The sequence below is a fragment of the Vigna umbellata genome, chromosome 9, assembly GCF_029865625.1.
Source record: "Vigna umbellata cultivar VRB3 chromosome 9, Vumbellata_1.0, whole genome shotgun sequence".
In the NCBI taxonomy this organism is placed as follows: Eukaryota; Viridiplantae; Streptophyta; class Magnoliopsida; order Fabales; family Fabaceae; genus Vigna; species Vigna umbellata.
The window spans coordinates 26,638,843-26,664,398 of NC_142173.1; the positions used below are offsets into that span (position 1 = coordinate 26,638,843).

A 25,556-nucleotide genomic window follows, 5' to 3' on the forward strand; every position below is an offset into this window, starting at 1 on the left:
ATTGAACCAATTTATTTAATCTTAGAGTTAAACGAGTTCAAATGAATTAAAGGTAAATTAATCAATTATTATTTGTAGTTAACATATGATGAGTGAGATTAGATCATCTTGGCACCCTTGACACCCTTAAGTGCAACATGTACACTCTAAATAAAAAGTAAAAAATGTATTATTTGTGTTTAAATTTATGTTTTAAATCATGATATGAATTACTGAAACCCGATAACCGCTATAAAAACAAAGGGCTTATCGACAAGCCGAAGAGTAAACGTATAACTGGGCCCGGCCCGCAAACTCCTGCATTCAGGTATTCCCTTCTCTCCATCATTTCGACTTTCGACTGCATCACCACCCTCGTCATCGCAACAATGGAAGATTCTCACCACCACCACCACCCCGACGACACCCATCATCACCCACCCTCCTCCTCCCCTCCCACCACCGGCACCTGCTGCAAGTGCGGAGGCCCTACAACCTTTGCCCCCCCTATCCCAACCCCTATCTTCTCCCCTCCCCCAACCTACCGCCCCATCCGCGCCCCAGCAATACCCCCAGACCCCAACTCTACCCGCGCTATCATCCTCTCCCCGGTTCCACAACCCCAAAAGGTTCCCATTTTGCCGCCACCCTACGACTTCCACACCCCCACCAAGCGCATTCACTCCCCCGATGATATTCGCTCCTTCCACGACTCCTTCTCCGGCAAAAACTTCCTCGGCTTCGTCGTCGCACTCTCCGAATCCATCCGCGGCCGCAAAATCTCCGATCAGTGTCACGAATCCCCGACTATTCTCGCCGTGCTCTCTATCCTTGAAACCCTAACCCTATTCGCCGACGAAACCCCCCCTGTCCCACAATCTGCGCGCTACGGAAACGTCGCGTATCGCACCTGGCACGAGAAAATGTCCAATTCCGCAGAATCACTGATCTTAAAGCTCCTCCCGGAGAATCTGCGCTCGGCGACTGTCGAACTCGTGCCTTACTTTGCTGACTCCTTTGGTAACGCGAGCCGCATCGACTACGGCACCGGCCACGAGACGAATTTTGCGGCGTGGCTGTACTGCCTGGCGCGGCTGGGAGTGGTCGGAGAGGAGGATTATCCGGCTCTAGTGGCGAGGGTGTTCGTGAGGTACTTGGATCTCATGAGGAAATTGCAGTTGTTGTATTGCTTGGAGCCTGCAGGATCTCATGGTGTGTGGGGGCTTGATGATTACCACTTTTTGCCCTTCATATTTGGATCTTCGCAGTTGATTGATCACAAATATATGAAGCCTAAGTCCATTCATAATGAGGATATCTTGGAGAATTTCTCCAAGGAGTATCTTTACCTTGCTTGCATTGCCTTTGTGAAGAAGGTGAAGAAGGGGGTGTTTGCCGAGCACTCGCCCATGCTGGATGATATCAGTGGGGTGCCCAATTGGAACAAGGTGAACGGTGGGTTGCTCAAGATGTACAAGGCTGAGGTTCTTGAAAAGGTCCCCATCATGCAGCATTTCCTCTTTGGATCGATAATTAAGTGGTATGTGCGATGCTGTTTGATTGTATTGCTTTGATTTGGTTCCCTCTATGCACTTAAATGTGTTTACCGCAGTTGCACTGTAGTTTGGTTGGTTGTACGGAGTGTAGAAATCATGTATGATGTATATTAAGAGTGTGTTTGGCGCATTGTCTCTAATGCTTGTGTATTTATGCTCTCATGAAAGACACCTGTTTTCTGGGGAAAACATCCAAATTCGGAGTGGATGCTAGATAGAATCATCCATTACTGAAAGAACGCCATCATCACTGCACAACCCAAACCAACAGGCCATGTAGATTGAAAGTCTAACACTTGGAGCTCCACCTCTAGATGTTCCTTTGCAAATGCCAAATAAGATGGAATTAGCTATATTGGACCCTACTATTATAAAGGCTTTAGTATTCCATATGTATCTTTATCTCTAGCTCAGCGGAAAAATATCTTGTGGACAACACCGTCTAGAAGACCACTTTATGCTTCAAACCCTTTTGAATAGAGACCGATCACCTATCATTTTCCTGAAAAATCCAAATCCAGGTGAGCGACATAGTTAGCAAATGGTAATCTGTATGTATCTAGGGCATACCATAAGCCAACTATCCAAAGCGTTTAGCCTGTTAGCTGAGGGAACATGCAATAGCTGTATGATGAATCTGACCAGATTCAGTCATGTAAGAGAGTGCTATGAACTTTGAAGCGAGAGTAGTACACAGGTCCATCTAGCGTGTGCTGAAATTTATTTATTTTTATTAGAAGAATTAGGTTGGCAAAGTTAAAAGTAGAAATCTAGACCACTGTCATCGACTTTCCAATACCGTTTCATAGATTAACACTAACCCAAAATTTTAAACTATAAGGTGAAAACACGTGAATGATTTTATATTACACTTTAGTTGCTTCAAATGCATAATTTATTTACTTCAATATAAATATAGACTTTGTACGTCAATCTTATAAATCACTTTGTACATCAATCTTATCACCAGTAACACACTTTCCCTTGAAATTTTTGGGCATATGGGACCTAAGAGTAGTTACCAGAGTCAATGACTTCGGATGCACTATAGGATTTCCCTTGTAGATAGTATCCAATACAAGAAAATACCCATAATGGGTTGTGAGCAGTTTATTCATTTTTCTCTAAAAAATGGACACTTGATTTATGTTCTGAAACACAATTCAAAGCGTCATTCAGAGTCTGAGCAAGTAAATGGTGGACGGATTCCATATAGAACATGTGTCGTCACTGTGAAACTTGAGCATTTACTGCCCCAAATTGGAACCGCCCAATTTAAATCTAGAAGCCATTCTCAAAATATTGAATTAGTCTTCCATCTCTTATTCAAATTGTTTCCTTGTACAATATAGTGTAAAGATCAAGACAGAAGCATATAACATTAGAATACAATACCTGCAAGTTGGCTAACTTGCTCTGTTGTAATCACAGCTGAGAAGCCTTTACTGTAATGTTGGAGGGCTGCTGCCTTTGCATTGCTGAGGCTGAAAAATGGAAAAAAAGTTAAACAGGAAGACTATGCACTTAAATGTGTTTGTTGCTGTTGAAAGGATTAATAACAATGCAGATCCCGGAGGATGGTTCCATTTTGGTACCTTGAGAAGAGAGAGCCTGTGATTGTGAATATAATGAATTGAGTGTTGGGTATACATATGACTATTCTTAGTTATAATAAAGAAGAAATACAATGATAAGGAGCAAGAACAATATCTAATAATGGGAAATATTTGGTAAGATATTTACCTATGTAATTAAATCATATCTCTAACCGTTGTATTTGCACTATATTATCCATATTGTTGAGCAAATACTTAGTTTCTCATTAAGTGCTTTACCGGGCAAGAATGTTACTTTGCAAAACATATTACATAGGTTGCTGCTTGCCAATTTGTGAGACATGATTTCTTGTTATTTCATGAGATCATCTGCTTGCACTTTTTATTGAATTCTGAATTTTCTGATGTAGAATTTCCAAAGCAGTAGTTGTCCATAAATTATGTGTTGTGTGGCTTGAGTCCTCTAGTGAATTGATGCAAAAGAGTTATCATGCATCAACTTAATTTCATATAAATGATGTGATGACCTTCTTTGAATGTCCGCTTATTATGTACCGATATTCTGTACCTGTGTTGATGCCAGAGTAATAATATCTGTGCAGTGCTGGTTGCTCAGCATGAAACCAATATTTTATAATCCTTTTTATTGATGTCACAAGCTTCTCATTGTATAAAACTTACATTTTCTCTATGAATGTCTCAATGTATGGGTAAATCACACAATTCGAATCACTACAGAATAATCATGATTGTCATCTTCATGATTGAGTTGTTTCAAAACTGTCTACGAATGTACAATTTCACTTGCTAAGTTCTCCCATCTTTCCTATTTTCCCTTTTTAATATCTGATTTTATTAATTTGTTTTCTGCCAGGGAATAGTTCTTGGCGTCCACTGCCGGCTTTCTTGTGAGGACAAGCTATATAAAATAGGTTGATGAAATCAGTATGGGATTGCTTGGTGGGGAATTATACCCGTGGCAAAATTTTCACCAATCTTTTGATGTACTCACTATATCGACTTTGCATATTTTAGATAACATATAGCACCTTCGTAAAGGTAAAAGATAATGGAAAGAGTTTCTCGTTTTGCCATATGACTGACGTCAATGTTTGCTACGTGTAGAAAGATGGTTCTACTTCTGTACTAGCAAGAATATCAAGTTGATGTATTCATTGCTGTTTCTGGTTCTTGCGTTATGAGCAGCATAGAGTGTAGCCCCTTAATCATGTGATGAGATTTGGATACGATTGAATTTTGTAGTGAATAAATAAGTTCGAAATTTTGTTATTAGTTTCTATCAGACTTTTGTCATGGAAATCATAGATGATCAACGTAACCTATGTTGTTGCTTTTATGTTGTCTCTGTTAAGGTCAATCATTATTTCTTCCCTTCTGTTCAGTACAATGGTGTAACACTAAAACAAACATTCCTTTAATATAGGGATGGATGCTCAACTTCAAATATAAGGACGGTGCTCATTTTGAAAATTTGAGGATAAGGTTCCTATATTCCATAGGTGAACTTTAGTAACATTTATCTTTGGCACAATGCAAAATGCATTCAACAGATAAAAATTAAGTATAGTATTATCCAATGAATTTCAAATAAACAAAATTCCTCAGAAGAGGCAAAAAGATTGCAAGATTGAACTCCAATTCACATAAAGAAAATTGACCACAAAGGAGGCAGGATTATGGTAATAGGTTCAACTCTATTTTTTTTTTTTCATTTTTCAAGTGATTTGACGCTATGTATGTATGTTTCCAATAAAAGTTTATTCTTGTGTTGATGTTGATGGAGAGAATTATGGTGACTCTATGTAGTGGATAACGGGAGAGTAATAGTATCATACTGGTGAAGTAGTGATTGAGAGGATAGGGACGACAACTTCTTTCTGCACCTCCATAATTTCCCGCACCCCATCGAGTTTTGTAATGTGGATTCACCATATGAAATGCAAATTTTATATTTTAGATTACACTGTTCAGAATTTTTTTTATTTTATATTCTGAAATGGTTCATGTTGGATTTAGGGTGTAGGATCCCTCTTTAACAAACTCTAACCCTGTAAGAATATAATGAAACAATACCTCAAAATATAAATGCAAATAATTGAGAGTTTTAAGCCCCATTCTCATTTGATGATTTAGGACATTACATAAATTATTCAATCTTTTTCACCATCAAATCGAGTTTAGTAAAGGTTTTACTATCAAACAAGTTTATAAAACTCTTATCCACAACTTCATTCAATTTCCGATAATAGAAACAAGTTTATTATTTCGAAAGATTCTGCTTTATTCCACAAAAATTGAATGGTTTATGTTTACTTTTAACGAATACAATTAAAATACCCAAACCCTGAATTGAATGAGAAAAATCCATGTCCACCGACGGCACTGTCATCTATTTGTTTGCATAGCATGAAGTTACTGATGAATTCCTCTGAAAAAGATGCTTCAAAAAAGACATTATGTAACCCACATATCTCTTACGTTATTCACCACAAAAGGGTATTATATTTTCCATTGGTTCTCCATCCACCACGTAGCATAGTTAACAACTCTATAAATATAGGTCGATTGAGAATGAGCCATCAGTTTATTGAGTCCGGTCACCGTACTTGAACCATAGACTCTGATATCAAGTTAAAAAATAAGACTAATTATTATTCTCAATCATGAAAAATACACTCTGATACTCTCTATTTGTAATAATATAATTCTTCTAAAAAGGGAAATAAGAAAATTAGGAAAGTAAAATAAAAGATTATATATCTATTTCCTCTAATTAGGAAGATTATAAAAATGTTATCTCAAATAACAACAGGAACAATGTCTGCGTAGAGGTCAAATCCAAGGCTGAGCACAAGATTCAAAATGCCTAGATGTATGCTCAACTATTCGGGTGTAGTTGAGTTGGTGCGAGGTTTAACTCACGTAACACGCCCATCTAAAACTTATTAAATGACATTCTCATGAGCAGATCGTTGAGGACTTTACTGTTAACACCTTTGTCCAATACATACGACCACTTGGTCCAATCACAAAATTCCATACCCCAACGGAAATGAGTCGCATAATCGCACACCTCATGGGGTGCCCAATCGTAACCCAGGATGATTGGGAAGGTTCAGTTCATCCCTTTTCTCAATAAAATTGACTTTGATTTTTGCGATTGAATCCTCCTCGAGAATGTTATAAAAAACTTGGCTCTTATTCTTTTTCTTAATATGTACACCTGTGGCTACATTGTTGACTGAATCTAAACTTTTTTCTTGGCTGATCCCTAGTTACCATGCAAAGATTTGAATGATGACGTCGTCAACTATGATTTATTATCAGCATACCACGATCGAAAGACTCCTCAGACGAAGAAAGGTGAATGATTAATATTATTACTTTAAGCAAGAAAACGAGCAACAAAGGAGAAACAACAGAAGAAAAATGTGAAAATGACAACCCAACCCTTCCCCTATATAGAAGTGGGTGGCTCAAGAGTCATGTAGTGTCAATCGTTAGATCTCTTTACATCTAACAATCCAAAATGATATAACATTTCACATTCTCTAGCATGCACAAAGTTCGAAGCGTCCTAAATGTTACCCTCAACGATCATAACCCAATACGAATGATGGATAATGAAGATAGTTGGCGTAGAGCATCGAACAACCAAAATATAAACTCATTCACAACTTCTAAGATTAGAGAGCCTGTGTATGGTATGTTCTGTCCGGTTAATTGACCAGACGATTAACCCATCACTCAACCAAAGGTGGTATTTGCAGGTAATGGATATAAATATTTAATTTTGTTTGTTGACATATGAGTATGAGTATACTATTTTCGATCTGCATAAATTATCAGTGAGTTTTATTTTATAAATTGAAGTGACCAAAATAAATTATTAATGTTAAGAAATATTAATAAATAATCATTTAAATTTTGACTTCATTTATTTTTTTTATTTAGACTTATGAAATTAAAGTTATTTTTGTAAAGATTAATTTTTTAAAATTTACATTTTGATCAAACTCATTTAAATTTGTTTTTTTTAATAAAGAAACCAAATTATTTAGTATTAATATTTTATTGAATAATTTAGTTTGAATTATACGTAAAAATTATTATATATGTGTATATATATATATATACATATATTATTTATTTATTCATCTTTTTAAATTATACAAAAGAAACTTGAAAATTAATATAAATTTAAGAAAATAACCTAAAGCCAAAATACATTTAATTTCCGTGGTAGTAAATTAGAAGGTCCACAAAGGATACACAACAGCTAAAATTGGAGAGTTCTAATATCACTTTCTTTTGTCTAACAACCGCTATGCACAAAGGACAGAGATTTTCAATTGCGTCCACGAAAACTCAATATATATCTTTCTTCTTTTTCTTGGCTCATAACACCAGTTAGAGTGTGTGAGATTTTCATCTCCAAGGAAAAGAAAGAATGGAAAAACAGAAAATGGGTGTGTTAAGGGCTGCAATTGGAGATGCAATTCTGACATCAACGTGGGTTTTCATCATCTCAACTTTGAGAATTGCTTCAACGGAGGTAGCACTTTTCCTCAGCCTCCAACCCTTTTCATTTGCAGGTCTCTTCATCACCACAGTTTTGAACACCCTCTATGTGCTCACCATAAGCTTCATTGGAAGCGTGTTAGGCGGTGCCAGCTTCAACCCTTCAACCACAGTTTCATTCTACACTGCAGGTCTCAGACCTGATTCATCTCTTGCATCAATGGCTGTTAGGTTCCCTGCTCAGGCATTTGGTGGGGCTGTTGGAGCCAAGGCTCTTCTTCTTGTTATGCCATCACAGTACAAGCAGATGCTGAAAGGTCCTTTTTTGAAGGTGGACTTGCACACTGGTGCCATTGCTGAGGGGTTCTTGACCTTCACTCATAACATGGCTATTCTCTTTGTGATGCTGAGGGGTCCCAAGAACCCTTTTTTGAAGGTCTATTTGCTTTCTGTTGCTACTGTTGCTTTGGTTATCCCTGGTGCTGGGTTCACTGGCCCTTCCATGAACCCTGCCAATGCCTTTGGATGGGCCTTTGTCAACAACAAGCACAACACCTGGGAGCAGTTTTATGTCTATTGGGTATGCCCTTTCGTAGGAGCATCCTCTGCTGCTTTCATCTTCAGGTCTCTATTTATGGCACCAATCAAGCACAAGAAGGCTTGAAATGCATTTTAATTGCTTCTTCTTCCCCTCTGTTGTGTGTATCTCTGTATGTTTCTATTATATGGCATTCTATTATCCTTCGTTAATATTTAAAGTTTTTTAGATTTAGTTATGTTTAAGAGAAACGATATCATATGACATATTTTTATATGAAAGTAAAATCGTCGTAAAATTATAAATTTTTGTATTTAAAATAAAAATAATAAAAATAAAAAAAGTAGTTTCAAAGTAATATAAAAAATTTAGATGTGTTAAATTATATTTTTTTATTTTTAATTCAAATTTTTCTTAAAAGAATTACTTTATTTATGGTTTTAAATATTCTTTATTTTTGTCTAAGTAGTATTTCTTTATTTTTTTTTAATAGAATTAGTTGAGTGTTACTTTCATCTTCGATGTTCAACTTTACTCTTTATATCTTAAACCTTTTTGAAAGAAAAGTACGATGACGAGTGATTTAGGAAAAATTTAAAAGAAAATAAACAAATTAATTAGTAAATTGGAGATGAGAGGATAAAAGTGTTAAAAGAATAAACTTTAAACTTAATTTAACTCGTAAAATTTACGTCCACTTATATATTATAAATTAATCTTATTTATAGTTTAAGTCAATTTTAAATAGTCATGAATATATTTCACTAATAACAAAGTTTAAATAAGAAAAACTTAAAAATTATTTTGAGTAGAGCAAAAGTTTTTTATCATAATAGTTGAAAATATCAATTTGTTATTTACTTTTTTAAGTTTCAAGTAGTTTAGAAATTTACATATTTTTAATTGATTGTTTATTAAAAAAATTATTTTGTTGAGTATTTAAAACATTATTTTAATTTTGTTTAAATGTTATGTAGTTTGATTTTACCTTCAAGAGGATTACTTAATTTTTGTTTTGTCTTTTTATCTTTATCGAACAACTTATTCCAACCCACTTAAATCTTTTCTAACTTTCCACTTAAATATCCTTTAATTTATCGGTCAATTCATTTATGAAAATAAATGAATGAGTTAGTGATTTGAATGGGATTGGAAAGGAATAAATAAGTTAACTAATGAGTTTGAGATGAGAAGATAAAAGTATTTAGTCAGGACATTCTATTAATGACAAAAATCAAATACCAAAAAATCTAAATACAAAAGTTGAATACTCATTAAAGATTTTTTTTAATTAAAACTTAATTGAAAGTGTTCAAATGTATGAATTACTTCACACTTTATTAAACTTTGTAAATATTAATCTTTCGATTCTAGGTTAAGAAATTTAAAATTCAATTTGAATACAAACCTTTTGATAGAAATTTATAATATAAAGAACCATTAATAAATTTAAGCTTAATTATCAATCCCAAATTTAATTTTTATTCTAAAAAATTATACTTTTACAAGCTTACACCGACTATACTAATTAATAAAGAATAATACAACAAAAACAATAACAAGAAATTAGTGAGATTGAATTTTAATAAGAAAATCAAATTGAATTGATTTTTTTTCCTTCATGATTTGCTATTGTCTTTGCATTGAAGAAAAAAAATATAAAAAAAACATGTGCATAAATCTTATTCTAATTCTAAGTATGTTGTAGAAAACTATCTTAAATTCATTTTTAAAAAATATTCAATAAAAGTTTAGAAATATTTTTAATTTTTTGAATTCAAGAAAATGTTTCTTATGAAAATAATAAATTTAAAGATAAAAAAAATCATGATAATGAAAATTTTTAAACGGTATAAGAAACTATAATAAACTAAAGTAGAATTACTTCAATTAATGTATTTGAAAATCCTTCTTTCAATTATGTTCTACGGTATAAATGACTTTTATAAATTTAACATAAATAGAAGTTTTTCCCTCTAGAAAAGTACACTATTTTTTTCTCATATATTCACTTTGATTTTCTCTAAAAATTCTAACACATGTATGTAAACTAGGACAATTCACCATTAATATTCATCTTAAGCCAATTAGTGAATGAAATTTATCACATTACATTTGTAAAGAAAACTACCCTACTCTCCTTTTTTTAATATTAAAAAATTTCAGCACCAAAAAATCAGAAATAATTTTACTCATATACTTCTTAGATTTATTCCAAGCCAAACGCACTAATTTCTTAATTTTAAAAACAATATAAGTAAAAACAACTAGATCTTGAAATCTATAATGATTTCTCATCCTCTAAATCATTCATATAATCACAATAAAGACAACTACTTTACTTATAATAAGAAAAGAGCTACAAGAAGACTTTATAAACTAAACAACCAAATTTGAAAAGCAAAATGAAAAATCTTGAAAAACTCCTTTCAACCATTGCCACAACAACAACATAATAATATTGAAAGAATAAATGAGAGAATGATTAAACAGTATTTCCATACAAAGAACACATATAACATAAAATCACTCTCCTTTTTTGAACCTCTAAATCAACAATAAACAATCATACTACAACTTTCGAAGAATCAATGTTTTTACTGGTAGCACAACATCCAACCAAATTAAATTCCTCCAATCCACACATTCCATACCAGAAGAGTAAAAAATTTTAGCAATTTTTTGAGAAAACACACAAATATCATATAAAATCCAATTAAGCACATCCTAATTCTCATTAACCATCAATGAAGAAAATTCACATAAATTGACAACAAAGGAAGGAAAGTTTTAACGAGTATCTCTTGAAGGTGAGCTAATAATATAGTATAACCTTACTCTGCCAAATAAGAAATTCTAATAAATATAAATATGCAAATGTCAAAACACCAACGTTCATTCCAAATATTAATACAATCACCCTTACTTAGAGGCCAAAAATTATTTTCAAGAATGATATCATATAGATCCAACTCTCAATTTAAAGTGCTAAATCACATAAATCCTTCATTTACCAAATAATATAAAATACGTAGCTTCTTTATATATTCTCTTTTATACTTAATTTTTGTTTTATTTTGAAGAACTTTGGTTTCGCTAAAACAAGTTTTATTCTCTCAACAATTCAACTAATTTGATATTTAAAAAGTTTTATGAGATTTCCAAAGTAATTTCCATCTTATCAAACTCTTGATTAAGATTTGTTTTCCTTTACACTATTTTGTTAATTGAAATGTCGAATTGTTTATAAGACACACCATTAATCATTTTGAATTTTTTAAATATTTTTATTTTTTGTTTAATTTTATCATTTAAAATATTGTGTTGATGATTTTTTATATAATTATTTTTATTTTCAATTTAAAATATTGTGTTGATGATTTTTTATATAATTATTTTTATTTTCTATCTCATTCTCATAAGTATAACTTTACCACCATAACAATATGAAGACATTATACAATAATTACTCTTATTATTATGAATATTGTTTATCATCATCCAAGGATGAAAGATTTATGTTTAAATTGGAATTATTATTAATTTAATATTTTTTCTGGTGATTTTGTTCAAGTTGTATTATAAATTAATCTTTTCTAATGAAAAAAAATTAAAGAGACATTTGTAATATTTTTATACTTGAATATTTGTTTTCTTTTATATATTTTTTTAAAAGTATTTTTTAACTTTATTAACTTTGTTTCATTAATGTTTATGAGATTAATATATGTTTCTTATTTTTATGAAATTTTATTTATGTATACTTTATATAATATTTTATATAATTCTTTCACTTTTATCGAGTTGTTATTTGATATTTAATTTAAAACTTATACAATTATAATTTCTTTCTATTTAGTTGACATTGTAGATTGTAGAAATAAGAATACATGTTTTTAATATGAAATATATGATATTATCATATTTTCTTTGTCGTGATTTTTATTTTTTTTATAAAAATTAATTAACTGATATTGATATAGTAAGAAAATAGGTATGTATATGAGTACGAGCATACTTAGTACCTAATGGGTATAAACATGAGTACGAGTATATCCATTGTAACTACACATTATTAGGAGTCTACTTTGATGAAACTTTTTAATAGTGTCTCATAAACATATTTTCTTGTTTCCAATAAAATATATTTGCATTGGATTCTAGGATTTGATTTAGTAATTTGAATTGTCATAATTTTAAAATAGGAGTCATGTTTTATGTTGAATTGATTAGAAACCAACCTAATTAATTTGTATCTATAAGTTATTAATTGAGTTTATTTGAGAATTACTTAAGTTTAATCTTTTTGTGATAAAGTATTTAACCTTGTGAGTTGAGTTTAAATACCATGATGAATAAATCATCTTGTGTCATTCCTATTTTTCTTGAGTGTGATTTGTTCATTTGTGTTTATACCATAATATTTAAATTGATTATTTATTTTACAACTTAGCTAGAAATACATAATTTGATATGATTAAGGGTAATTCTTGTTTTTAGCTACTTGGTCAACTAAGTTCATTCTTATATTAATTCATCGACAACCCCTTTAAGCCATTAACTTTTTTTTCTTAAGCCTATTGTAAAATTTCAAAAGAAAAAGTCTAAGTTTTGCCTTAAGAAAAAGAAGGAAGTGGATATTGTTAGAAATGGTTAATAAGTCACTAATTATTCACGTAGACACTTAATCGTTAACGATTTAGACACTATCAACAAAAAGAACCAAATTTAACATAATTTACGAAATTTGGGACCATATTAAACACAGGAAAAAAATGAATATCACATTTAACAATATTGACAAATATAAGGACAAAAATAATATTGAGCTTTTGAGGTACAAGACAGTAAAGACTAACAAGAAAACAATAATTACTTTCAACGAATTTGTGCACATCACCCCTAATGAAAGGGGTTCAAGCATATATGTTGACAGTATATCAAGGGTTTTTATTTCAAGAAACAAAAAAAGAAAAAAAATTATGTTAAGGCTTCATTTCAGAATTATTCACTTTATATTATACATTTTTGGTAAATGAAAGATAAATTCATTTTCAATGGAGTATGTTTCAAAGTCTCATAGTGATTCTTACATTGATAAACATGAAGTCAAAAATTGGAAACTCGATTAATTGATTTAATTATATGATGAGATTTGCACCCCACTTATATATTATAATTTGATCTTATCTCTAGTGGATGTGTGACTTCCAATACAATCCCTTTATGCCGAGGTATAAACATAACTCTGATACCATGTTATGAAGAAGTGGACTTAAAGTCTAACTCAATCCTAAAAGATCAGCTTGTATGGTAAGGTTTGCGGCCACTTATATATTATAATGTGGCCTTATCTCTAGTCAACGTGAGACTTCCAATAGAAAATCTATAGCTTTTGTCCAAATAATACAAACTTAAATTTTAGCTAAAAAAATTATACAAAGTTCATAATTTTTGTCAAAAAATTTTACGATAAAGTTTGTAGATTTCTTTATATAAATTACATGATGAATGATAATATTTGTCTTCAAATGTAAATCTTAAGATATTCAATCACATAAATTTATCATACAATTTTATTTAAATTTGATACTCTTATTTGTAAATTTGTTTTTACTTTGACTATATTATTTTTCTATCAAGTAAATATTTATTGAATTTATAACTGATCACAAATTTTCTTATTTGAATTATTTTTTTTTGAAAAATCATATAAAAAAAATCTGACAAAATGGGTAAGGAAGCGAAATTGTAAAAAACCATACAACTCAACACATATGGCATTCTTATACATAGGCAAGCAAACTCTCACTTTCTATATAACTCAATCCATCAGAACTTATTACAATCTGCTGCTCCAAACAGCAACAAGGAGATAAAAAAGTTGAAAGGTAGCATTACATCCATATAGTATAAAAAGTATAGACTTACTACTACAAACAAAGCTTTTGGGTAAAGTATTATAACAGTGACAGATTTTGAAGTTTCCAAGGGGAACTCTCTTCAGCAGCTACAAGAACATAGATTCTAAGTGAAGCAGACTTGTAGAAGCTGCCATGGAGTAAAAGATAGGTTACACTGAAGAAGACCTGAGATCATAGCCCTCTAAAGTGCATTGGCCATTTGACATCAACAATAGATCTTCTAAGGGGGTGTCGTTGCTTAGTAGTTCTTCAATAGTGTAGTGCATAGCTTCTAATCAGAGTTTCATCTTCATCTTATATAAACCCCTATATGTGATTTCCTATTGCAATTCATTGACACATAGCATTAGAAATTTGCCACTGCTTTTTCTCCAAATTCTTTTCTTAGCAATAATTAATTTTGTAACAAGAATAACTTGAGGCCTTAAAACATTATAACAAGAACTAAATAAGTCTTGAGTTGAGTAAACTCTTTATTGATTTTTATTAATAAAACCTAATAAGACAAACATTTAGTGGTTCAAGGAACAACCTTTTCTTTTGGGTTTGTGTGTGTAAACAAATAGATAAGTGATGATTCACTGATATGTTAAGCATCAATCATACTCTTATTTACATAAAATGAAATAACCAAGTTGGTTTAGGATTTTAAATATATATTAAAGAAATAATAACTGTGATTTGATTCTTGATGGGAGAAAAGGTTGAAATGATAGACTTTTGCCTTCTTTTTCATTTTTTTAAATCATGAATACAACTTATTAATGAAAAAAGATTAATGCATTTGGATCTCTAAAATTACTTCATATTAAAATTGAAACTTCCAAAGAATTTTCAATATTTTTTAATCACATATCACACTTCATAACTATATTAATTAGGTTGTGACGTTAACTTCATTGATTTTGAATTAACCGTGTTCATATGTAATTATATTAATAAGATATTTGCAAATATATATCCTCTTTTTTGTTTTAAGATTCACGATATCTTTGAGCCGTTGAACTAACATGACATTGGGAGATTCGAGAAAGCTTTTCCTTTTCAAACATCAGGTTTCGGAAATTTCATTTAAGAAATTATTAAAACATACATGTACAATATTTGTAAGAAACTTTTACTATATCTTATTTGGTTTTAAATAAATTTTATCAAATCACATTACTTTTAAGCAACTTTATAAATTTTGTTTCAATAACAAAATTTTATAAGCCTCACAATTTTATACTTGTTTATTTAAACTATAATTTCTTTTATAATTTAAAAATTAATTTAATTATTAGAATTGAATTTTATTGAAATGATAGTGTTATAAAGCTTTAGAATCTTATATAGAATTCAGATCTTAATATTTTATTCCAAAACCCTTATCATATGCTTAAAAATGTTCCAATAGAACATATGCTATACTACATCTAAATCTTGCCCCAAATCAAAGCATGTATTTCTATTGGCTAATTATATTATTATCAACCTTTTAATTTAGATTTCAAAACTTGAAAACAACACAACCCAATTACCTTTCTTACACAAAATGCCAATGATGCTCTCATCTTTTATATTTTGGTTTTTGAAGTATTATATAACTCAACATGCATGGAAATAATCGATCCATTTGTTTGTTTACTTCATTATTACTAAATTCCCAACATAGATTACAAAGCCCCCACAATCACAATTATTTTAAAGAATCCCCATTAACTTTATTAATAAAAAATAAAAAGGAAAAAGCTTATCATTTTTCAAAATAATATATTATCCTACAAAACCATAATAAAAAAATAATCTGGGGTTAGAATAAAAGAAAAAAAAAACTCATTAAAAATAACCAATTACATTATTACACCAGAGACTACTTATTAATAAATCAATTAATACTTTAAGCTAATAGTACATGTAGCACAGCTTTTATAAAATAATATCAAAAGAAAGAAGAAGAAAAACAAAAACATCCCAAGACTAATTTAATGTAACCCAATTTGAACCAAACTTGGCATGTGAAGAAGAATATTCAAACGATCATATAAAAAAGGACAGAAAAGTACGTACCTGAAAGCAACTGCTATTTGGTTCTTTACGAGACATAGCTTTGTATCCCAAAATTTGAGATAAACTGAATTTTGAACCAATAGATGAAGAACAAGAAGCTAATGTTGCTTTCAAAAACCACCTTTCATTGATACTGGGGCTCCTGATTGACACAGTGGACCACAACAACTTCGCCAGAAAGCTGTAAAAACAAACAACAGAAAAGCACTTCCGTCATTCTCTGCAACAATGTCTTATATTCCATGAAATTGTAATAACATCTGGGTGTCTGTCTTCTTTTTTTTCGGTTGTGCTAGGTAGAAACTTTGTTGCATATTAAAAACTCAGATAACTAAGAAACCAAAAGGGTTTTATAATAAGATGATGAAGCATAGGTTATGTGAAATATAAAGGCATGAATTATGAACATACCATAGATTAAGCCTCAGATTGTAAAGATGAAGAAGAGGGTGAAGGAGGAGCAGCCATGTTCAGTGTACGGACAAAGGGTTTGGCCCTTTAGTGTGTGGCCACTCCTCTTCGAAAAAGAGCTTAGGGTTTAAACCATAAACAATTATATAAAGTCGAAAATAGAAAAGAGTTAGAAGAAAAAGAAAAAGGGAAGAAATATGGTTCATTGAATCTGGACGCACACAGGGTTTTAAGGAGCATAGTAGAGAGACAGGAACACAACATCATGGATGTGGGACTATGTAAAAAGGTATGGTAGGTGCGCCAAGCATCTGTTTAACGTTTCTCTTTATGGGGAAAAGAGTGAAAACACGAATTTAATAAAGTTTTTAAGCATCGAATGAGGCTAATGTTTACAGATATTTTTGTTGGATGCTTCTTAATTAATCAAGATTCCCGTTCGAGTAATCAATCTCCTTAATGAATGGACATTATTAGAATGGAAGTATTATATACTATTTATTAGGAGTTAAGCACTGTCTTCATGTAATCACATTATGTGTGAAAAATTATAAGAGCGTGTGAAGAAACCAAGGGACCACTCATTTAAGTAAATTAAATTCACTGCAGAGTTTTTTTAACCAGAATTTGCGTATTTAATATGTTTAATTAATTTTTTTGGTATTTTGAGTCGAGTTGTTATTAAAAATTTGTATTGAAATAAGTTTAATTATCATTTTTAATTTTCGTTTAATACATATCATTTACTATGGATGATAAAGTGGATAGGATTTGTAAGCCAGTTCCCAAAAGAAATATAATGGAAGGACTCAATTTTTGAATTCTAAATATCTATGACCTGTTCACATAACTCGCAACTCACAAGAGTCAAAGAAGATGGACCGTCATAACTCACATAAATTTAAATTGTAAAAAACTTATATATTTTTAATAATAAATGAAAAAACAAATACTTCATTATTGTAATCATTAGATATTGTAAAAACGGAAGAAAACACGAATTAAATGGGTTTTGTAAAGTATATATACTCACTACCTTTAAACACTTAATAATTGTATATTAAGAAAGTCTCTTAAGATTTAAGATATAACAAGAACTTCTAAGTTATATTTTAGTATTTCGCCATAAATAATAAAATTAACCCAGATAGATAGAAGAAAGGTTTAATGTCTCTTAAGTCTCTATTTTCGTCAAGAATCTCAAATAGGTATTCTTCTTGTTCGGCGTCTCAATTGAGTCCTTATTTTTGAAAAATTGAATCAAATAAATGTATGTCGTCAAATTGATCAAACACCGTTAAGGAGGGTGTTACCTGACATATTGACAGTGTAGTTTTAATTTATGTGGCATTAATAACGTGTGTCAATTTGTGATTAATTGGTGGAAAAACAGATGATTTGAACAGAAAGACAATGAAGCGGTGACATCAAAGTGAGAGAAAGAATGGAATTAAAAAAAAACTAAGTTATTTAAATCGTTACTTTATAATAACTTCCAAACCATTGTGACTCACCTATCTGCACTAAATTCTGCAACCTAACTCTGTAAAGCAATTGCAACAGTTAAAAGTTTGATTGCAGTGGCTGCCCAAGATGCGAAAAAAAAAACAAACCTAAATACAAAAGCACGAAAAGCCTAATCCAATATTCAACAGAGAGAACGGTAGTAACTGATTAATTTGTTCATGACTCAAAAAGGAAATTGATAAGTGTGAAAAACAGATGTTTTGACACTTATAAATGATCTCAATTTTGTAATTATTCATGTTATTACTCAGTGAAAAGTCGTAAGAGGAAGTAGATTGTGTTGTAAATTATTGTTCAGGAAAAGTTGTACAAAAGTGAATCTGTCAGCCAATTCTCGCATAGCAGAAGCAAAATTCGCAGAGCCAGGAGAATACATTCGCACAGCGCACCACCATTGGTTCGCTGAGCGAATGACATCTGAGAAGAATGAAAAGTTGCAATTCGCACAGCGCACCAGAGGTTGTGCGCTTAGCGAATTTGTGCAGTTGAGTGCTGAATTAATTTTAATTCGCACAGCGAATCTGCTTCTGTGCGCGGAGCGAATGGAGCAGTTATGAGAATTCAACTGTCTCTTAAAAGACGTGCTTTGAAAGATGGAAGAGGGAGGAGACTAAAAAGAATAAATTTTGGAGAACTGCTCTGGAGAAGGAGACCATCAAGAGACCTCTCTGAAGACATCAAGACTGCACATCATGCAAGGAATTGCAGAAATGAGTATGTTTGTGATGTCTAGGATAGGCTAAACTTTTATTCGTTGGAATTGACTGTAAGGGCTGACATTTGATGTAATCTTTCCTGTTCAATATAAGTTGTGTTCATATGCTTTTCTTGTTTACTTTTTATTTTATTTTACGGAAGTAAAATAAACTTGTTTTTATATTTAAATTGTACTGGGAAGTAAATTTGAGTATCAACGCAAGAAAAGCAACCAGAAGGAAAGAGGCTAGGAATAGTTTCAATTCTCCTTGTCATCAATAACATCGTTCTTAATGCAAAGTTTATGTTTAATTACTTAAGGAATTAATAATTGAACATAATTCTTTAGAACTTGTTTTAAGGAATTAAACCAAGATACTGTGATGTTGATGTTTGAACGCAAGTTATATTGCTCAGAATAGTTACTGTAATGTGGTCATGAAGTCAATTCCAATGAAGCTTTCTTTAAATTTTGATTTCAATTTTAAATTGTCATCTAGTTTGAGATTATTAATTCACTTATATTTTGTTGTTCAAATTGATTTTGATAAATAAATTTTAATTGAATAACGTAACACAAATTCCCTGAGGAGAACGATACTTTACTTATCACTGTATTACTTGTAATGATTTGGTATACTTGCCAAAAAGTTAACAAGTTTTTGGCGCCGTTGCCGGGGAATTTGATTGTTTTGTTATTTCAATTAGTTGTTTATCAATTTCAATTTTGTTCCTATCTCTGTAAATTCATTGTTTTAGTTTTCTGTGTATCTGTATATATTGTGTTTTGTTCCTGTTGTTATTTCTTGGGTTGGTCATTGGAGATTTTTGTTCTGCATGCCACGCAGAACAAAATCTGAGGATTTATTGTTTGATTCTGAGATTGAAAGGACAGCCCGTAGAAATAATAGTAGGCGTAGAAAAGAAAATAGAAAAAAAGAAGCTAGAGAATCCAGCTTATCTTCAAACGCTTATTCTTCATCTGACCGAGAGGGTAAAAAGATGGAGGAAAACGAGGATAATGAACAAAGAAGGCGTACGTTGGAAGATTATGCTTCAGTGACTGTACCTACATCTTTCAACAGTATAGCCAAACCTGTGATAATTGCGGCTAACATGGAAATGAAGCCAGCATTGATACATCTTGTTCAAAGTAATCAGTTTTCAGGATTGTCACACGAAAATCCCTATGATCATCTGGCAACTTTTAATGAATATTGCAACACTGTGAAAATGTTGAATGTGTCAGAGGAGGCAATCAGACTTAGTCTTTTTCCATTTTCCTTGGCAGGCAATGCCAAGAAATGGTTAAATTCTTTTCTTGAGAGAAGTCTGACAGGTTGGGATGACGTTGTGTCAAAGTTTTTGCAGAAGTATTTTCCTCAATCAAAAATAAACAAAGGCAAGCAAGAGATATCCTCTTTTCAACAAGAACCTGAAGAGACTTTGAGTCAGACATGGGATAGGTTTAAGGGATTGTTAAGAAAGACTCCCATACATGGATTTGATGTCCCCACTCAATTGAACCTGTTTTTAGGAGGTTTAAAATCTCACACAAAATTGATGCTAGATGCCTCAGCAGGAGGTAACATTAGGTGGAAGACACCTGATGAAGCTCATGAAATTATTGAAAATATGGCATCTAGTGACAATGATGTTCAATGTGAGAGAGGACAAAATCAAAAGAAGGGAATGTTTGAGTTGCAATCCCAAGATGCCTTATTAGCCCAAAATAAAATTATGACTCAACAGCTTGAGTCTCTGATGAAAAAGGTATCACAACTACAAATTCAAAATGTATCACAGGCACAACATACTGTGCAAGGATGTGAACTGTGTGGTGGAGAGCACCAAAATGGACAGTGTGCTATTCAGTCTAATGCAAAGGAAGAGGTCAATTACATGGGAAATCAAGGCCGTTCAGGAAATTATGGAAATTATAATCAAGGCTGGAAACCTCATCCTAGCATGGGACAAGCTAGTTCTAGTAGACCACCACAACAACAGTTTCAACAACAACCTACTCTTTCTGATAGGACATCCAAACTGGAAGAAACACTCCATCAATTCATGCAAGTATCCATCTCCAACCATAAAAGCACTGAAGCTTCTATTAGAAACTTGGAGACACAAGTGAGTCAACTTGCAAAGAAGCTAGATGAGACATCTGAAAAGAAATTTGTGGCTAAGAATGAAGTTCACTCCAGGGAGGAATGTAATGTCATAATAACCAGAAGTGGAAAAGAAGTGGAGTTTGATTCCAAGGAGAAGCCGACAAATAAAGAGATTCAAGTACACAAAGAGGATGATCAAAAGATGGTGATTGAAGAAGAAGAAAGTAGAAACAAGAAGGAAGATGGAAGACAAAAAGAGAAAGTGTTGGTGAAGCAACTTCCTTATCCTAAAAATACTTCACAGAAGGATAAGGAAAGACAAATGGATCGGTTCAAGAAGATATTTAATCAACTTGAGATTACTTTGCCATTGACTGAAGCACTGCAACAAATTCCTGCTTATGCAAAATATGTGAAACAATTCCTCAGTAAAAAGAAGAAGTATTTAAATGAGGAAACAATTGAAGTGCATGGAAATTGCAGTGCAATAATGCAGAAATCTTTACCTCCAAAAGTCAAAGATCCAGGGAGTTTCACTATCCCCTGCACCATTGGAAATCATGATATAGGGAAGGCTCTTGTTGACTTAGGGGCTAGCATCAATTTGATGCCCCTATCTATGCTCAAAAAGATTGGTGACCTTGAAGTCAAGTCAACCAGAATGATCTTGCAAATGGCAGATAGGTCCATTAAGCATCCTTACGGTGTAGTGGAAGATGTGGTGATTAAAGTTGATAAATTAAAATTCCCTGTTGATTTTGTAGTAATGGAAATGAAGGAAGGTGTAGATATACCTCTCATTCTTGGAAGACCTTTCATGAAGACAGCTAAGGTTGTCATTCATGTTGATGATGGAACTGTGAAATTAAAAGACCAAGATGAAGAGGTGATATTTAATGTCTTTGAAGATGTGAAGCAAAATCAAGAGGAAAAGACTAGTTCCAAAGTAAAAGATGAAGTTTTAGCAATTACTAGTCTTCCAAGGCAAGTTGCCAAGTTGGCCAAGAAGAATCTTACTTGTTTCAATCCAAAAGTGAAGGAAAGAGATGAGGATAAGGAGAAGCAAAGAGTTCACCAACAAATTGAAGTGAAAAGTGATGAACTCAAACCTGGAAAACCTGTGAATCTTAAGAACAGGTTATGGGTCATCAAGAACATAAAGGCAAATGGAGTACTCGAAATTGAGGCTCCATATTCAAGAAGAATTAAGTTGGTGACAAGAAAATTACTAAGAAAATGTTGGTGTCATGAAAGGAAAAAGCACACTAACATCAAGAATCCAACTTAACCATGAATTGTCTGGGTCAAGCTAGTGACGTTAAAGAAGCGCTTGCTAGGAGGCACCCTAGCACATGTTTGTATATATGTGTTTGTTGATTGTGTTTCAGTAAATTGTTGAGATTGATGGTGGAGAGGAAGTGTTAATAAAGCGTGAGGATTGATTTCTGACGTTTTAGTCGCACAGCGCACAGCTGAGGTGCGCTATGCGACTAGATGATTTTATGAAGCAGTGATTTATTCGCACAGCGAATTGCATGCGCTAGGCGAGAGAGACAAAGAAATTGTTCAGAGATTGTGGTTCGCACAACGCATCACATGCGCTTTGCGACTTTAAAAGTAATTTTCTCTCTTTAAAAGAATTCGAATAGCGCATTGGATAAGCAAGGCGAATAAAAATCACTGGAGCAAATTGGGAGAAATTGAGCAATTAATTCGCATAGTGCAAATTTTCCGCTCTGCTATTCAAAGTTTAAGGGAGTTCTCTGTCAAAATATTCGCAAGGCGAAATTTTGTGCAGAGCGAATTAATTCTAAAGTGCTTGTTTATTTTAATTCGCACAGCTGAAGTGCGCTATGCGAATTGTCTTGTGCATTAAAAGTAAAATTATTCGCACAGCACACAGATCCGGTGCGCTGAGCGAATTTTGTTAAAAAACAATTTAAAAAAAAAAATTAAAAAAAAAAAAAACTGGTTTATTCGCTTAGCGCACAGATCCGGTGCGCTTAGCCAATATTATGTAGATGACTTCTCTTTTGAGTTTGCAGCACTCCTTTTATGGCCTGAGGGCAGGCTTGAGTCCAGGTGGGGGAGTGCCTATCCAGGAGCACCAGAGCCAGAGTTAGATGAGCAGGAGGAGATGATGGCAAGCGATGGTGATGAGGAGGAAGAGGAGCCAGATCCCAGATGGGTACAGCAGAGTTATCATTCGCAGGAGAGCCAGTGGAGATCCAGGACAGATGCGTCTTGGTAGAGTGCTGATGGACAGATGTTATTGATGTGTTATTGATGTTTGTGTGATGTTGTTTTTAGATGTTTCAGTTTAGATGTTATTGTGGAACTCAGTTATTTGTTGATGTTTGTTGTGGTTGTAAAGACTTTGAGGTTTTGATTTAATGACTATGCATGTTCTGATGATATTATGTGATTTTTGGGGATGATGACTTGTGTGTATGTGGTACATTGCTTCAAAATTTTTATCTGTGTGTATGAATATGACCAGATCTGTGAGTGTTGAGAGCACATATATTGGTTGAGAGATATTGAATTGTCTGGATATGGACTTGGATTTTGCATGAGTTTGATTCTATGTATACACACTTTTTGGTTAAGGATGAAAAAGGCCCTGTTTGTATTGATTATATAGCTACTTGGCCAGATAGCCAACCTTTAGACACTGTGATACATTTGTGAACCCTTTTGAGCCTTGATAACCTATTAGATGATATCCTACCTTACACCTTAGAAGAGATCATGTATTATGTTTTAAAAGAGGTTAAGGTTGAATTCAAGTTTGGGGGAAAGAAAGAAAAAAAAAATATATGAAAGAAAAAAAAAGAAGCTCAAAATGAAAGAAAAGGTTGAGTCGTGAAAGACAATGGTATGTGATGAATGATATATTTTGGGATTTGAGTACTGGATTGGGAATTGAAGTTGTTCTCTTCTTAATAGGTGTCTTTGAATCCAAGAAAAACCATGATTCTTTTTCTAGCCAAGCCAAGCCTTAACTTGAAAAGACCTTTGGACTTAACCAATAATGTGTGAAGTGTGTGAATCAAATGAAATGCAAAAGCTGATGAAGTTCTATGACAATTCTGCTGTGAGGACAAACACTGTGAGTAGTGAGAATGATAAATGTTGATCTGTTTTACATATTCTATACACAGGTGAATTTTTGAGTATTGTACTGTGCCATACCTGTTTAAATCTTTAGGAATGCATGTGATTTGTCTGATGTGTAAAGTCATTCTATCAAAACGTCAAAGGTGTGTTATGTGTTGTTCATATGTTTCTGTTATTTCCTGAGGGCATGAAATAGTTCAAGTTTGGGGGAGTTGATAAGTGTGAAAAACAGATGTTTTGACACTTATAAATGATCTCAATTTTGTAATTATTCATGTTATTACTCAGTGAAAAGTCGTAAGAGGAAGTAGATTGTGTTGTAAATTATTGTTCAGGAAAAGTTGTACAAAAGTGAATCTGTCAGCCAATTCTCGCATAGCAGAAGCAAAATTCGCAGAGCCAGGAGAATACATTCGCACAGCGCACCACCATTGGTTCGCTGAGCGAATGACATCTGAGAAGAATGAAAAGTTGCAATTCGCACAGCGCACCAAAGGTTGTGCGCTTAGCGAATTTGTGCAGTTGAGTGCTGAATTAATTTTAATTCGCACAGCGAATCTGCTTCTGTGCGCGGAGCGAATGGAGCAGTTATGAGAATTCAACTGTCTCTTAAAAGACGTGCTTTGAAAGATGGAAGAGGAAGGAGACTAAAAAGAATAAATTTTGGAGAACTGCTCTGGAGAAGGAGACCATCAAGAGACCTCTCTGAAGACATCAAGACTGCACATCATGCAAGGAATTGCAGAAATGAGTATGTTTGTGATGTCTAGGATAGGCTAAACTTTTATTCGTTGGAATTGACTGTAAGGGCTGACATTTGATGTAATCTTTCCTGTTCAATATAAGTTGTGTTCATATGCTTTTCTTGTTTACTTTTTATTTTATTTTACGGAAGTAAAATAAACTTGTTTTTATATTTAAATTGTACTGGGAAGTAAATTTGAGTATCAATGCAAGAAAAGCAACCAGAAGGAAAGAGGCTAGGAATAGTTTCAATTCTCCTGGTCATCAATAACATCGTTCTTAATGCAAAGTTTATGTTTAATTACTTAAGGAATTAATAATTGAACATAATTCTTTAGAACTTGTTTTAAGGAATTAAACCAAGATACTGTGATGTTGATGTTTAAACGCAAGTTATATTGCTCAGAATAGTTACTGTAATGTGGTCATGAAGTCAATTCCAATGAAGCTTTCTTTAAATTTTAATTTCAATTTTAAATTGTCATCTAGTTTGAGATTATTAATTCACTTATATTTTGTTGTTCAAATTGATTTTGATAAATAAATTTTAATTGAATAACGTAACACAAATTCCCTGAGGAGAACGATACTTTACTTATCACTGTATTACTTGTAACGATTTGGTATACTTGCCAAAAAGTTAACAGAAATAGGAAGAAGGTGAAGATAGATCTGTTGGGAGGGTGTTGTGTAATAAGAAGAAGAAGTGAGATGAGGAAATGTCGATCGAGAAGTTGCCCTTTCTCTGCAACAATGATTTTGTTTTCTCTCACAAACCCTAAAACTCACTTTCCCCGTTT

General features: G+C 32.5%; 1 protein-coding gene, 1 long non-coding RNA gene and 1 pseudogene across 2 annotated transcripts; 2 read left to right on the forward strand and 1 right to left on the reverse strand.

The window, feature by feature from the left end:
- The first annotated feature begins 264 nt into the window (after positions 1–264).
- Positions 265–4,448, forward strand: LOC124821296 (phosphotyrosyl phosphatase activator (PTPA) family protein). The gene is made up of 2 exons (XM_047293164.2): positions 265–1,519; positions 3,966–4,448. Exons 1-2 carry the CDS (start codon positions 369–371, stop codon positions 3,970–3,972), a joined length of 1,158 nt encoding a protein of 385 aa, XP_047149120.1. The 5' UTR covers positions 265–368; the 3' UTR covers positions 3,973–4,448.
- A 3,008-nt stretch (positions 4,449–7,456) lies between these two features.
- Positions 7,457–8,385, forward strand: LOC124821297 (aquaporin SIP1-2 pseudogene; annotated as a pseudogene).
- Positions 8,386–13,933: 5,548 nt separating this feature from the next.
- On the reverse strand, positions 13,934–16,711 carry LOC124821298 (uncharacterized). Its single transcript, XR_007027446.2, has 3 exons — positions 16,556–16,711; positions 16,145–16,325; positions 13,934–14,415 (listed from the first exon to the last, which is right to left on the reverse strand). It is a non-coding gene; the product is annotated as an uncharacterized LOC124821298 (long non-coding RNA).
- Positions 16,712–25,556: the final 8,845 nt, after the last annotated feature.

Bases quoted from the DNA above. Each gene is read 5' to 3' on its own strand.
- LOC124821296 (XM_047293164.2), top strand. From the start codon at position 369: ATGGAAGATTCTCACCACCACCACCACCCCGACGACACCCATCATCAC.